The sequence below is a fragment of the Strongylocentrotus purpuratus genome, unplaced genomic scaffold (assembly GCF_000002235.5).
Source record: "Strongylocentrotus purpuratus isolate Spur 01 unplaced genomic scaffold, Spur_5.0 spur5_scaffold_2, whole genome shotgun sequence".
Taxonomy (NCBI): domain Eukaryota; kingdom Metazoa; phylum Echinodermata; class Echinoidea; order Camarodonta; family Strongylocentrotidae; genus Strongylocentrotus; species Strongylocentrotus purpuratus.
In genome coordinates this window covers 28324696-28337694 of record NW_022145605.1, presented here as the reverse complement: position 1 = coordinate 28337694, position 12999 = coordinate 28324696, and the positions used below count along the sequence as shown (strand labels likewise).

Sequence of the window (12999 nt, the reverse complement as noted above, 5' to 3'; positions counted from 1 at the left end):
ACCATAATACAAGAAGCAGAACAAAATATCATCTATGGACTGTCAATAAAAATTACGCACTATTCTCTTTTAGACATCATGCTCCTGTTATCTGGAATAATCTGCCACTAGAAATAAAGTCACCTAACTCCATGAATATCTTTAAAAGAAAACTCAAATCTTACTTAATCACAAATTTGTGAAATTTTGAATTGATGATTTTACTGCCTTGTGTTGTCCTGTGATGGGTTTGTGCGGTAATATGTCATATATTCTTATCGGTTTATTCCTTTACAGTACTTTGTTATCTTTTAAATTTTCTATATTATATTGAATGTTCAATGAAACTTATTTTACCTTCATTAAGGGTGGTCGTCTCGACAAATCCTCATGGTTTTGTATGGCCACCCAATTCCAATAATGCTCTATCTTGTATTCTTATCGGTTTATTCCTTTACAGTACTTTGTTATCTTTTAAATTTTCTATGTTATATTGAATGTTCAATGAAACTTATTTTACCTTCATTAAGGGTGGTCGTCTCGACAAATCCTCATGGTTTTGTATGGCCACCCAATTCCAATAATGCTCTATCTTGTATTCTTATCGGTTTATTCCTTTACAGTACTTTGTTATCTTTTAAATTTTCTATGTTATATTGAATGTTCAATGAAACTTATTTTACCTTCATTAAGGGTGGTCGTCTCGACAAATCCTCATTGTTTTGTATGGCCACCCAATTCCAATAATGCTCTATCTTGTATTCTTATCTGATGTATCGCTTAATTGTTTTATCATTTTACCTTAGTTAGTACTTTGGATCGATTTATACTCTTATTCTGTCATGATTGTATTCTGTTTTGTATATTTTATTGGAATTGAATAAACTGAATTGAATTGAATTGAATTGAATTGAATTGGGTTGGGTTGTTTTTTGATATTTTATATAAGAACAAATAAACAGAATACTAGACTGTTTGAATATTAATCAACTGCCAGAATCAGGTGGCGGTTGCCCATGCCCGAATAGGTAATGAGGGGGGGGGGGGCTGCAGCCCCCTCAGTCCCCTGTCATTTAGCCCTATGAAATTAAGGCAACATTGTCCACTAACAACCCGAACCTGTAATAAATCGAACAACGTTTAAGCTCTCTCAACCAGATGATGGTTAGTGCAATAAATGAAAATGTCTAATATTTAATATCTTCTTTACTTTTCTCCTTTCCGGATATGATTAGCATGTTTAGCGCCATTTCCAACATTCCAATTGTAATCTTGAAGGAGGACCGTTCCACAAGACTTTAGCAACAGTAATTTGACTCTAAATTTAGAATGTTTTGTAATGGGGGGGGGGGGGACAGAAATAGAATTCAAGTTTGACACAGGAATATATTTGCTCGACAGACACTCGACAAAACAAGATCTAGGTTTCATTGGGCGATCTTAATCTGGTTGTTGGTCAAAGGTTGCTGGGAATTTCCAGTCACTAGAAATAGACAGAGAGACTGAATACATACATGTATATAGTGCCACTTATGAAGAGTGTACCATTACCGGGTACATTGTAAAGGCAAAGAGTATACATGTTTACTGATTTCATATAGCACCTAGATCGATAAGTAGTGACGGAAAAAGAGGTGAGTGAAATGAAATGTCCATGTCATTTCCAAAAGAAATACAGTGACATATTTCTATATTTTCATTCAATATGGTTGTATTTAGATCTATTAGGCTGACTCCCAAAAGTTTTGTTTGTATCTGCTTTATAAAATCATCGTTTTCCTTATAGACTGAAATAGTTAAGACTGGGTCTAGAAATGTCTTTGAAATGATACATGAAGAGTGATTGAGCTTAGGCCAAGAATTAAACCAAGTATAACTTGTTTGTGTGCCCTGTGGAAAATAATGCTTTTGGTATGTTGCAGTGATTTAAATTTCAAATTTGTCATAAATTACAATTCTTATTTGTGATGTAGATATGAATGCAAAGGGTACATATTTCAGGTTAGTATGTGACTCTTAAAGGGATAGTTGAGTTCTGTTTTCAGACCGCAATTGCCTTCAAAGTGCATGGTTATTGCTCTTATTCTTATCTATGACATTTCTAGTGCCTTTTGAGGACCTAAAATTGCTATGAAGGTAATTTTAGACCCCAAAATGTGTGCAATTTAGCAAATAGGATCATACCAATTCAGCTCCATTTTCAAAACAATACGGTGACCGTTAATTAATTAATTAATAATAACAATACATGGGCCGGCTGGTTGGGCTTAATATAACCAACACAAAAAAGCCAACAAAAAATTCAACATCGGCATTGGCTGAAATACAAAGTAAAAGGCGCTGTTTTGATTTTTCAACGGCTTTTTCAAATTATTGTGATACACAAATATTAGAAATAGTTATATTTATGGATATTTCAGCCGTCTCTGAACCGATTTTTAATCAAATTGTCAGTTAAATTGTATGTTCTTTCAAATTTGACACTCAGTTTTTCATTATCTCACAACAACAAAATCTGCAACAGAACTCAACTATTCCTTTAACATAGCTCAGGGCGCGACAAACCCGCTTGCCCGACGTCCCGGGGCAACCAAATTGAGCCGTCGGGCAAGTAAATCAAATTATCACTTGCCCGATTCGGGCAAGTGATACTTTTACAGTAATTTCCTAGTGTCCAAGAACTCTACCATTCACCCGTCAACTTCTTACCCGTCGTCAAAATCCAGAAGCAAACTAGATGGAATTTTGACTGCGCGCAGTCGAAAATGATGCCTCCGCCATAGAGCAATTTAAACAAGTTTGGAGTTTAAATCTCCAGTGGTTCTTGAGATATCATGATAACAATCTCAATGTATGGAATTTCATAAGTTGACCTCTGTGACCCTTGACCTTTGACCTATGTGCTCCAAAATCTAATCAGATTGTCTTCCTATGGTGATACACACTATCATTAAGTTTGAAGTTTAAATCTCCAGTGGTTCTTGAGATATCATGATAACAATCTCAATGTATGGAATTTCATAAGTTGACCTCTATGGCCCTTGACCTTTGACCTACGTGCTCCAAAATGTAATCAGATTGTTTTCCTATAGTGATACACACTATCACTAAGTTTGAAGTTTAAATCTCCAGTGGTTCTTGAGATATCATGATAACAATCTCAATGTATGGAATTTCATAAGTTGACCTCTGTGACCCTTGACCTTTGACATACGTGCTCCAAAATCTAATCAGATCGTCTTCCTATGGTGATACATACTATCCTTAAGTTTGAAGTTTAAATCTCAAATGGTTCTTGAGATATCGCGCTAACAAACTCAATACAAGGAATTTCATAAGTTGACCTCTGTGACCTGTGACCTTTGACCTACGTACTCCAAAATCTAATCAGATCGTCTTCCTATGGTGATAAATACTATTCCCGAGTCTTAAGTTTAAATCTTAAATGGTTCTTGAGATATTGTGATAACGGTCAAACGGGACGGACGTACGGACGTACGGACGGACGTACGGACGGACGTACAGACGTACGGACGGACAACCCGAAAACATGATGCCTCCGGCACCACCTTCGGTGGCGGAGGCATAAAAAGCGATCGTTCCGATTTCGAAAAAACTTCACAGACAGCTAGCCAGCTCAGCTAGCTCAGCGCGCATGCAACAGTGACACTTCAAGCCATGAATGCCGCTCCGCCTCCACGCACGGCCGGCCGTGAGCTAGCTAGAGACAGCTAGCGCGATCGTACCAGCTGCGAGCTTATTCGCGCTCTCTCTCTCTAGCTCTGCAGGCCGCACCGACAGGCCTTTGCTATTCTCTGATTGCCGATTGGTTGAATCACGCCAAATATGACGTCATTATTCTAGGGAAATGAACACGTGCGAATCGGAATGGAATAAACAACAGGGATTTTCTAGTAAGTACAAAAAGTCAAATGTTTGATATTTATTCATAATGACTGTTAATGATTGTGAACATATTATTTAAAACTCGCTGCTCATATAAATCAGATGAATGTTTTTGTCTCGTTTTCAATTTATTACTGCGGTCTCAAGATCCGACCGAGCGAGTCATTTTGATAATAGTATCGAGACCCCCAGAATATAAGCCGTTGTTGTTTTGTTTTCATGGTTTTTCGCTTTAAAGTTTTGGGCAAGTGGAAATATTGTTTGGGCAAGTAAATTGAAAACCCACTTGCCCGACAGGGCAAGTGGTGAAAAAAATTCTTGTAGCACCCTGTAGCTTACATTTCAGCTAGTGATTCTGCCAAAGCAGAGCAATCTATATACCGGTAATTTCGTCTCTACAAAAATGATAGATTTTTTTTTTTTTTTTTTTTTTTTTTTTAAATAGTATATTCCAGTGTGCATTAGTACATGTATATAGTACAGCTTTTGGTACTTCAGAGGTTAAATAATTAATAAGAAATTTAGCCTACTAAGTTTTAGAGTTGTTCAAAGCCTGAAATCCATGTCAAAAATAAGGTCTGTTTATCTGCATCATATCTGAAGGTAGATCACGGTCCATATTTGTTTTCGTTCAAAGGTCACAAATTTCTAATACTTGGTTTTAGATTAATTAAGAAAAAATGTTACGTTATGCTGAAATATGAATGGTTAACTACATTTATGAGACTTATGTTTAAAATGTATGTTTTGTTTTCCACGGTTTACCTTTAACCATGGGCTTCAAGTGGTGGAATGTGTTATGACTTGTTTATGTCAGATTTTCACAAATTTCTACTAGTTGCGATACATGTAGAGGTGTTGTGGTCTATTCTAATGGATAGGTTGCTTGATTGTGAATACTAAACTTGTGAGATAATAAACACATATTAGGATAAAATTATAATAATTTAAACAATTACCATTATATTCATCATTACTTTCATTATATTTTTATGTCAATACAATGGCTTGACATTCATCACAGAAAACTACTCTGAGGTTAAGTTTTTGATGATGATGCCACAACATAGTCTAAGTTTGTTGACCTGAAACGACCTTTGACCTTGATTTTGTGACCTGAAAGTCTACTCACATGATTGGGGATTCTTGGTAATCCTTTAGTCTATGTTTCATTGAAAAAGCACTTAAACTTTCTAAATTATATTAATGTTTCAAAAACTTAACCTTTGGTTAAGTTTTGGATGTTGGCGCCGCCGTCACCAGAAAAGCAACGTCTATGTCTCGCTTTTACTATGCAGGCTTGACAAAAATCCTCTTTGATACGATCAGATGAATCATAGCTACACTAAGCATTGTTTTTTCCTTTTTTTAATCTCGTATTCCTGTAGAATTCGAACCATGGCTGAAGCATTAAAGAATGTCATTGCTCAGAGTCTGGAGTGTCCTGTATGTCTGAATACCTTCACCGATCCCAAGATCCTGTCTTGTTCTCACACCTACTGCAAGGCCTGTCTGGACAACCTCTTGGAATGCCATGGTAACGACCAGATGCTTCGATGCCCTGTCTGCAGAGCTGAAACCAAGGTCCCAAACCAAGATGTCAGCAAATTACCCGCAAATCTAGCTTTGAAGTCTCTCATAGAGGACATGAAGAATCAATATCAGTTTTGTACAAATTGTAAATCAGAGGACAAGCCCCGAGCTGTTGTCTACTGTCAAGACTGTGGCAAGTATTTCTGTAGCACTTGCCACAACAAACACTCTCAGTGGCCAGACTTCATCAGTCATGAGGTCTTAGCCATGAGTGAGATCGTATCAGGGACGGTGTCAGTGCGCAGATGGCGTAAATGCAGAAAACACCCTAAAGAGGATGAGGAGTGCTTCTGTTCCAATTGCAGGAGATTTGCCTGCTTCAGGTGTGTTGTCATGGAGCATACAAATGAAGGACATCGGGTCATCGAGGCAGCTGTTTATGAATGCAACCATGTGAAGAGTATCAAGGACCTAAAATCCAAGGCAGACAAGAAACGCTCTTGCTTTCAGAAATACGTTGATTTCATTGATGAACAGAAGGAGCGTGTGAGCAATGTTCAGAAACAGTGTACAGATGATATCAACAAAGCATATGAAGAATCAGTTCAGCAATTGACAGAGAAGAAAGAACTCCTCATTGGTGAAGTCAAGGGTAGGACCGAAAGAGTAGAGAAAAAACTGGACGAAATGAAGAAATCGGCTCAGGAGCACATCACTCACTTGACCACCATAGCTGACATGGTAACCAATCCGACAAAGATACCGTCAGATATGGATGCTTTGGCTGCACATGACACTGTATGTCAAGACTTACAAGAGGCTTTCAAACAAGAAGATCCTGACTACAAGCAGCCGAGGCAATTGAGCAAGAAAGGAAAAAGTGTCAATTTTAAGAGAAACGTTGGAATATACGAGCTAGGTCTTGGTAAGATCGTAAGTGCAGTTGCAACAAAGAACATCGCTTTGCCTACTAAGAATAGCATGAGTGCCATGGTTGGTACGCCAGACGGTAGGATGGCAGTGGGATCTTGGAAAGGTGGCGTGGAGATCTTCTCTGCTGATGGTCAGCACCAGCAGACAGTTCTCAAACATGCGGTGATTCGTGGAGTAGGGTTCCTCTCTGACGATCAGTGTGTTATACTTGATGGCTCAAACAAACTCACACTGTACACAATAGACTACACAAAGTTGAATGTAATGTTTGAGACTCTGAGTGACGATGAAGGTGGATTTTCTAATCTCACTGTAGACGGTGATGATCAGATCTATGTTAGCTACAGGAGAGCTGACAAGATCCAGGTATTCTCACCAGCAGGTGGGAAGGCGATCCGGGAGATACCATGTGATGGTTATGAACCTGAGCAGATTGCTAGTTATAATGATTACCTGATCATCACATCTGCTGAGACAATACGATTGATTGACAAACAAGGTGTTGTAATATACAAATTAACAAAATTAGGTGATGATCTATATCCTGCGGTGTCTCAAGGGAATACAATCCTGATAGCCACCGTGAAGCACGATGTTGGTTTTGTCAGCATTGAAGAGTACACTAACGAGCTGAAGCATGTCAAGAACCTCGTCATTGATTACAAGATTGAGAAGCCTGAGAGATGGTGGTACTATCTCCAGCAGTATCGATCAGGAGAGATCGCTTTCTGCACTCCAGATAAACTCTATATATTCGACAGAAAATGATGGATGACTCCCCAATTCTTACATTGTATGACAACACTGTCTTCAGGTCGTAGGCAGGGGGGGGGAGGTGCGATGTTTGCCATTAGACCAATTTTATCTGGTCAAAACAGGCATGCTGAAAAACTAAGAACAACATATTTCGTTGAAAATGGACCCTTCCCCACCCCCTTGTTCAAAAGCTTCTAACAGGCCTGTTTTTCTGTGACTTCATAAAGAAACCAGTGGAATCAGTTATATTTGAACTACCTAGATGAAATATGGAGTTTTGGTGAATGTTTTAGAAATGACATTCCTAGATCATGTAGATCAATTTGAATGATTGAACCTTTCTAAAATTAAAAAAGTAACGTTTCTTGTAATATACTTCTGATGTGTTTATCTTTCAAGATATTATTTGTATATTACTGTTTAATACACTGAATATTTTTTTCTTTATTTTATCCAATGCATATCAGATAACTGTCCAATATTAATCAACTAGATTTTTTTAAACCTAGAATCTTGAGAGGATGTGCCATTTTTCATAATAATTTCTACTTCTTACAACTTCTCTAGTTGTGTACTAAAGAGTTAAAGAGTTATTAAAGTCGACCTATTGATTGTATGATATATGCTGTAAAAGTGTTGTAAAAGCAAGTAACAAAGTAAAGGTTATTGTTTGAATATGATTGACTGTGATGTTTTGTTTTTGTGTTCCATGTTCACTTTCCGTCTGGCAAAGTACATGGAAGAAGTGGCATGGAACTTGTCGGAAATACCTGGGGGGTGTTTCACAAAGATATTGAGTCGAACTTAACTCTAAGTCTCAAACTTAACTCTAAGTTGGACTTAAACTTTATGGAGAGCCATTTGTAGCCTAAAAATAAAATATATTCAAAAGTGAAAATTGAAGTATTTTAGACTTTTTATAAATTCCACATCAAGAACATGAAATCTCATTGATAATGGAAAATATAAATGATTTGAATCAACATTTTATGCCTTTAAAAAAAAAATTACCAAATATTTTCATAGATGCTAACGGCTTTCCATAATTTTAAAGTCCAACTTAGAGATAAGTTCAACTTAGGATCTTTGTGAAACGCCCCCAGGTTTATTTATTTACTTTTTAAAGATATTTTGTTTTGTCTGTGTTTCCATTGAGAGCAAATGGTATTTGTAATATTTTAGAAATATCTGAAAAATTGTGATTTTACATTACTCTTTGTTCACCTTGTACTAAAGATTTCATTAAACATCACCCTGCCATTTTCTTTGTCAAACTTGTATGTGGCCGAAATATAAAATTGTTAACATGTTCTTACATGTATGTGGGCTCCTGTGTGTACAACAAATACACTATCATCAAAACTGTTTGGACATTTTCCATACACATGTACAAAACAAATGGAGAGGTGATCGCATTTAGGTGTGCCGATCTATAAGGGGCTTAAAAACGTTAGAATTGCATTCATTCTTAGTTTTTGCACAAAATCTTTCGTCTACGACTGATTGTCAACGAAGCGGAGTTAATGTTTTGTTAATTCCGTTTGTTGCTACGGCAGGCAGCCAGTAAAAACGAATTTGTTTGATAAAATTATGGCAATGCAGGCACTACCAAACAGAACTTTGTTCATCCTAGCTCATTTTTCCTGACTGAGGTGTCATATAAAAGGGCAGAAACTCAACTTTCCAGAAATGTGATTTTCTCTTTGAAATTCAGATACCGTCCGCCAAACGACTTTTTGGTTTCCTCTCTTCAAATTCATTTTAATCACTCATGCATGAAATATGCATCATAGGAGTGGTATCAAGTGAAAGAGGATGATCTAAGCTTTCCAAATATGTGTCATTTATTAATTACAACTGTGATTAAGTTATAATAAAACATTGATAATTCTCGGTTTCGTTTTTTCTGGGATGCACTGTATATACAATGTAGTACTTTTTACACAGCTCGGTCATACCCAAGCTATTATGTAATTATTGCAGTACGTTTCAAACTTCCTTACTCTTAAGTTTATTTTCTCTTTTGTCGTCTATTAATCTCTGCTGTGCTGATATTTATAGTGTATCATTCTATAGGACGTACCCGACACAAGGCTATATCCTTTTAGGATTGATGCCTTCTTTATTGTGTCAAAACTGAACAGGCTTTTACAATTATGTACATACACCTTCTTCTTCTTTTTTCTATAGAATATGCATTTTTGTAGATATTACAAATAATGAAAGAATAAAAGAAAACAATTGTTACTTTCAACTGAAAACACATATCCAACGAAATTACAACCATTGTATATATTACAGAAAAGAGCTCTTTGTATATGTTCATTTTCTTGGAGACACACCCATATCAAAGAATTATTTGTTAAATCTAATGTTCTTACTGTGTTTCAACTTATTTCTTACTACTGTGCAATCTTACTTTTTAAACATAAGCAGAATAAGCTCCATAAATCATAATCATCAATGCTCACTTTTAATGCAGCTGTACATGACCATAATACAAGAAGCAGAAAAAAATATCATCTATGGACTGTTAATAAAAATTACGCACTATTCTCTTTTAGACATCATGCTCCTGTTATCTGGAATAATCTGCCACTAGAAATAAAGTCACTTAACTCCATGAATATCTTTGAAAGAAAACTCAAATCGTACTTAATCACAAGTGTTTGAAATTTTGAAATGATGGTTTTACTGCCTTGTGTTGTCCTGTGGTGGGTTTGTGCGGTAATATGTATTTTTTAAAATAAAATATGTCATATATTCGTAATTGTTTATTCCTTTACAGTACTTTATTTATTAAATTTTCTATGTCATATTGAATGTTCAATGAAACTTATTTTACCTTCATTAAGGGTGGTCGTCTCGACAAATCCTCATTGTTTTGTATGGCCACCCAATTCCAATAATGCTCTATCTTGTATTGTTATCCGATGTATCGCTTTATTGTTTTATCATTTTACCTTATTTAGTACTTTTGATCGATTTATACTCTTATTCTGTCATGATTGTAATCTGTTTTGTATATTTTATTGGAATTTAATAAACTGAATTGAATTGAATTGAATTGAATTGAATTGGGTTGTTTTTTTATATTTTATATAAGAACATATAAACAGAATACTAGACTATTTGAATATTAATCAACTGCCACAATCAGGTGGCGGTTGCCCATGCCAGAATAGGTAATGAGGGGGGGGGGGGCTGCAGCTCCCTCAGCCCTCTGTCATGTAGGCCTATGAAATTAAGGCAACATTGTCCGTTGATAACCCCAAAACTGTTGCAAATCAAACAACGTCTTAGCTCTCTCAACCAGATGATGGTTAGTGCAATAAAGGAAAATGTCTAATATTTAATATCTTCTTTACTTTTCTCCTTTCCGGATATGATTAGCATGTTTAGCGCCATCTCCAACATTCCAATTGTAATCTCGAAGGAGGACCGTTCCACAAGACTTTAGCAACAGTAATTTGAACTCTAAATTTATAATGTTTTGTAATGGGGGGGGGGGGGGGGGGGGGGTAACAGAAAGAGAATTTTGAAAAGTTTAAAATTTAAAAGTTTGGCACAGACATATATTTGCTCGACAGACACTTGACAAAACGAGATCGAGGTTTCATTGGGCGAATTTAATCTGGTTATCGCTCAAAGGTTGCTGGGAATTTCCAGTCACTAGAAATAGACAGAGAGACTGAATACATACATGTATATAGTGCCACTTATGAAGAGTGTACCATTACCGGGTACATTGTAAAGGCAAAGAGTATACATGTTTACTGATTTCATATAGCACCTAGATCGATACGTAGTGACGGAAAAAGAGGTGAGTGAAATGAAATGTCCATGTCATTTCCAAAAGAAATACAGTGACATATTTCTATATTTTCATTCAATATGGTTGTATTTAGATTTATTAGGCTGACTCCCAAAAGTTTTGTTTGTATCTGCTTTATAAAATCATCGTTTTCCTTATAGACTGAAATAGTTAAGACTGGGTCTAGATGTCTAGATTGAGGTGATATACAGTGTATGAAGAGCAATTGAGCTCAGGCCAAGAGGCAACGAAGTATAACTTATTTGTTTGCCCATCGCAAAAATAACAATTGTGATACGTTTCAGTGATTTAAATTACAAATTTTGAATTTGTCATGGACTATTATTATTATTTGTGATGTAGATATGAATGCACATGGTAAATATTGAGGTTATTATGTGATTCTTAATATAGCTAATATTTCAGCTTGTGGTTCTGCCAAGCCAGAGCAATCTATATAATTTCCTCTCCACAAAAATGATGATTTTTTTTTTTTTAATTAAAAATAGTTTATACAATGCCTACTAAGATTCTTGCAACCTCATTGGTCAATTATTGATCACATGACATGCGCTATAAGTACTGTTGAACGGCATCATTCTCCAGCCGTGCAATTCCGTTTGATCCTTTCGCACCATTGCACGCTGTTGTCACTAGCGATATACATGGTGAGGTATATGGTGCGGTAAGTAATGTTGCCGTAGCAATGGTACCAATGGATCAAACAAAATTGCACTCCGCGTCACAATAATAAAAAAGCTTGGTACGCGCGGCGCATGGTATGTGCGCGCTTACTATCAGCAATTTCATCAATAGAAAAACAAACAAAAAATCGCTGAGTTTAGGCCCAGGAAAACTGTTTGAAGCCCATTAACATCTGAGGTGTTGTATAATACAAATAGTGAATGGTCTTTATTCGTGCAATGAAACAAGATTTTGCATTCGGTGAAAAATGAGACCCTCCATTCAACTCGGCTGCGCCTCGTTGAATATAGCGTCTCTTTTCTTTCACATCGTGCGAAATCTTGTACCATTGCACTCATGGCCTTTCACTATTTGTATAATATTCCAGTGTGCATACATGTACACTGTATATAGTACTGCTTTTGGTACTTCAGAGGTTTAATAATTAATTAGAAATTTTGCCTACCAGGTACTAAGTTTTTAGAGTTATTCAAAGCCTAAACTCCATGTTAAGAATAAGGTCTGTTTATTTGCATCATATCTGAAGGTAGGTTACGGATCATATTTGTTTTCGTTCAAAGGTCACAAGTTTCTAATACTTGGTTATAGATTAAGAAATAATGTAATGATTATTTTTCCAATGCCAAAATGCTGAAATGTGAATGGTAAATTTCATTTCTGAGAATTATGTTAAATAAATCTTTGTTTTGTTTTCCACGGTTTACCGTTACTAGCATGACTAGTTGCGATACATGTAAAGGTGTTGTGGTCTATTCTAGTGGATAGTTTGCTTGATTGTGAATCATGTGGTTTGCAATTTGAGTCCCACCACGGTACTAATGTCCTTTGGCAAGACAGTACTCTTGTATATTTGTAAAGCGCTTAGAGACATTTGTATTAAGCGCTATATAAAAATTAAATATTATTATTATTATTATTACTCTACATTGCTCACTCTCAACCATCCCATGTGTATAGTGAATGGGTAATGAGCGCATTATAATGGTAGGTTGGAAAAGCCGGGGTAGTAATAAGATTGCAGGGCCCTCGGGGAGAACCGTATATGTAGTGATGAGGATCTGGGTAAACAAGGCATCATACAAGGCATCATATTACTAAGATGATTATTGTTATTATTATTGATATTAATATTTTCATTATCATCATTACTTTGATCATTATTATTATTATTTTTATCATTATCATTATTATTATCATTATCATCTTTCTCCATTATAATGTACATTGACAAAAGAGAGGCAAACGAAATAGGTTTTTTTTCTTCTTCATTTTTCATTATTACATTCAGTTTTTGAATAACATTAAATATTTTTCATCAAGATAAAAAAACGAAATTTGATATTTTGTACGCATTATATTCTGTAGTGAAAAGG

At 35.9% G+C, this 12999-nt stretch overlaps 1 protein-coding gene across 1 annotated transcript; it reads left to right on the top strand.

Moving 5' to 3' along the window:
- Positions 1 to 5283: 5283 nt before the first annotated feature.
- LOC115926460 (tripartite motif-containing protein 2-like) lies at positions 5284 to 7119 on the top strand. The gene has a single exon (XM_030991186.1). It carries the CDS (start codon positions 5284 to 5286, stop codon positions 7117 to 7119), a length of 1836 nt encoding a protein of 611 aa, XP_030847046.1.
- The last annotated feature ends 5880 nt before the right edge of the window (positions 7120 to 12999 follow it).

Coding starts and splice junctions, on each gene's coding strand:
- LOC115926460 (XM_030991186.1), top strand. CDS start 5,284: ATGGCTGAAGCATTAAAGAATGTCATTGCTCAGAGTCTGGAGTGTCCT.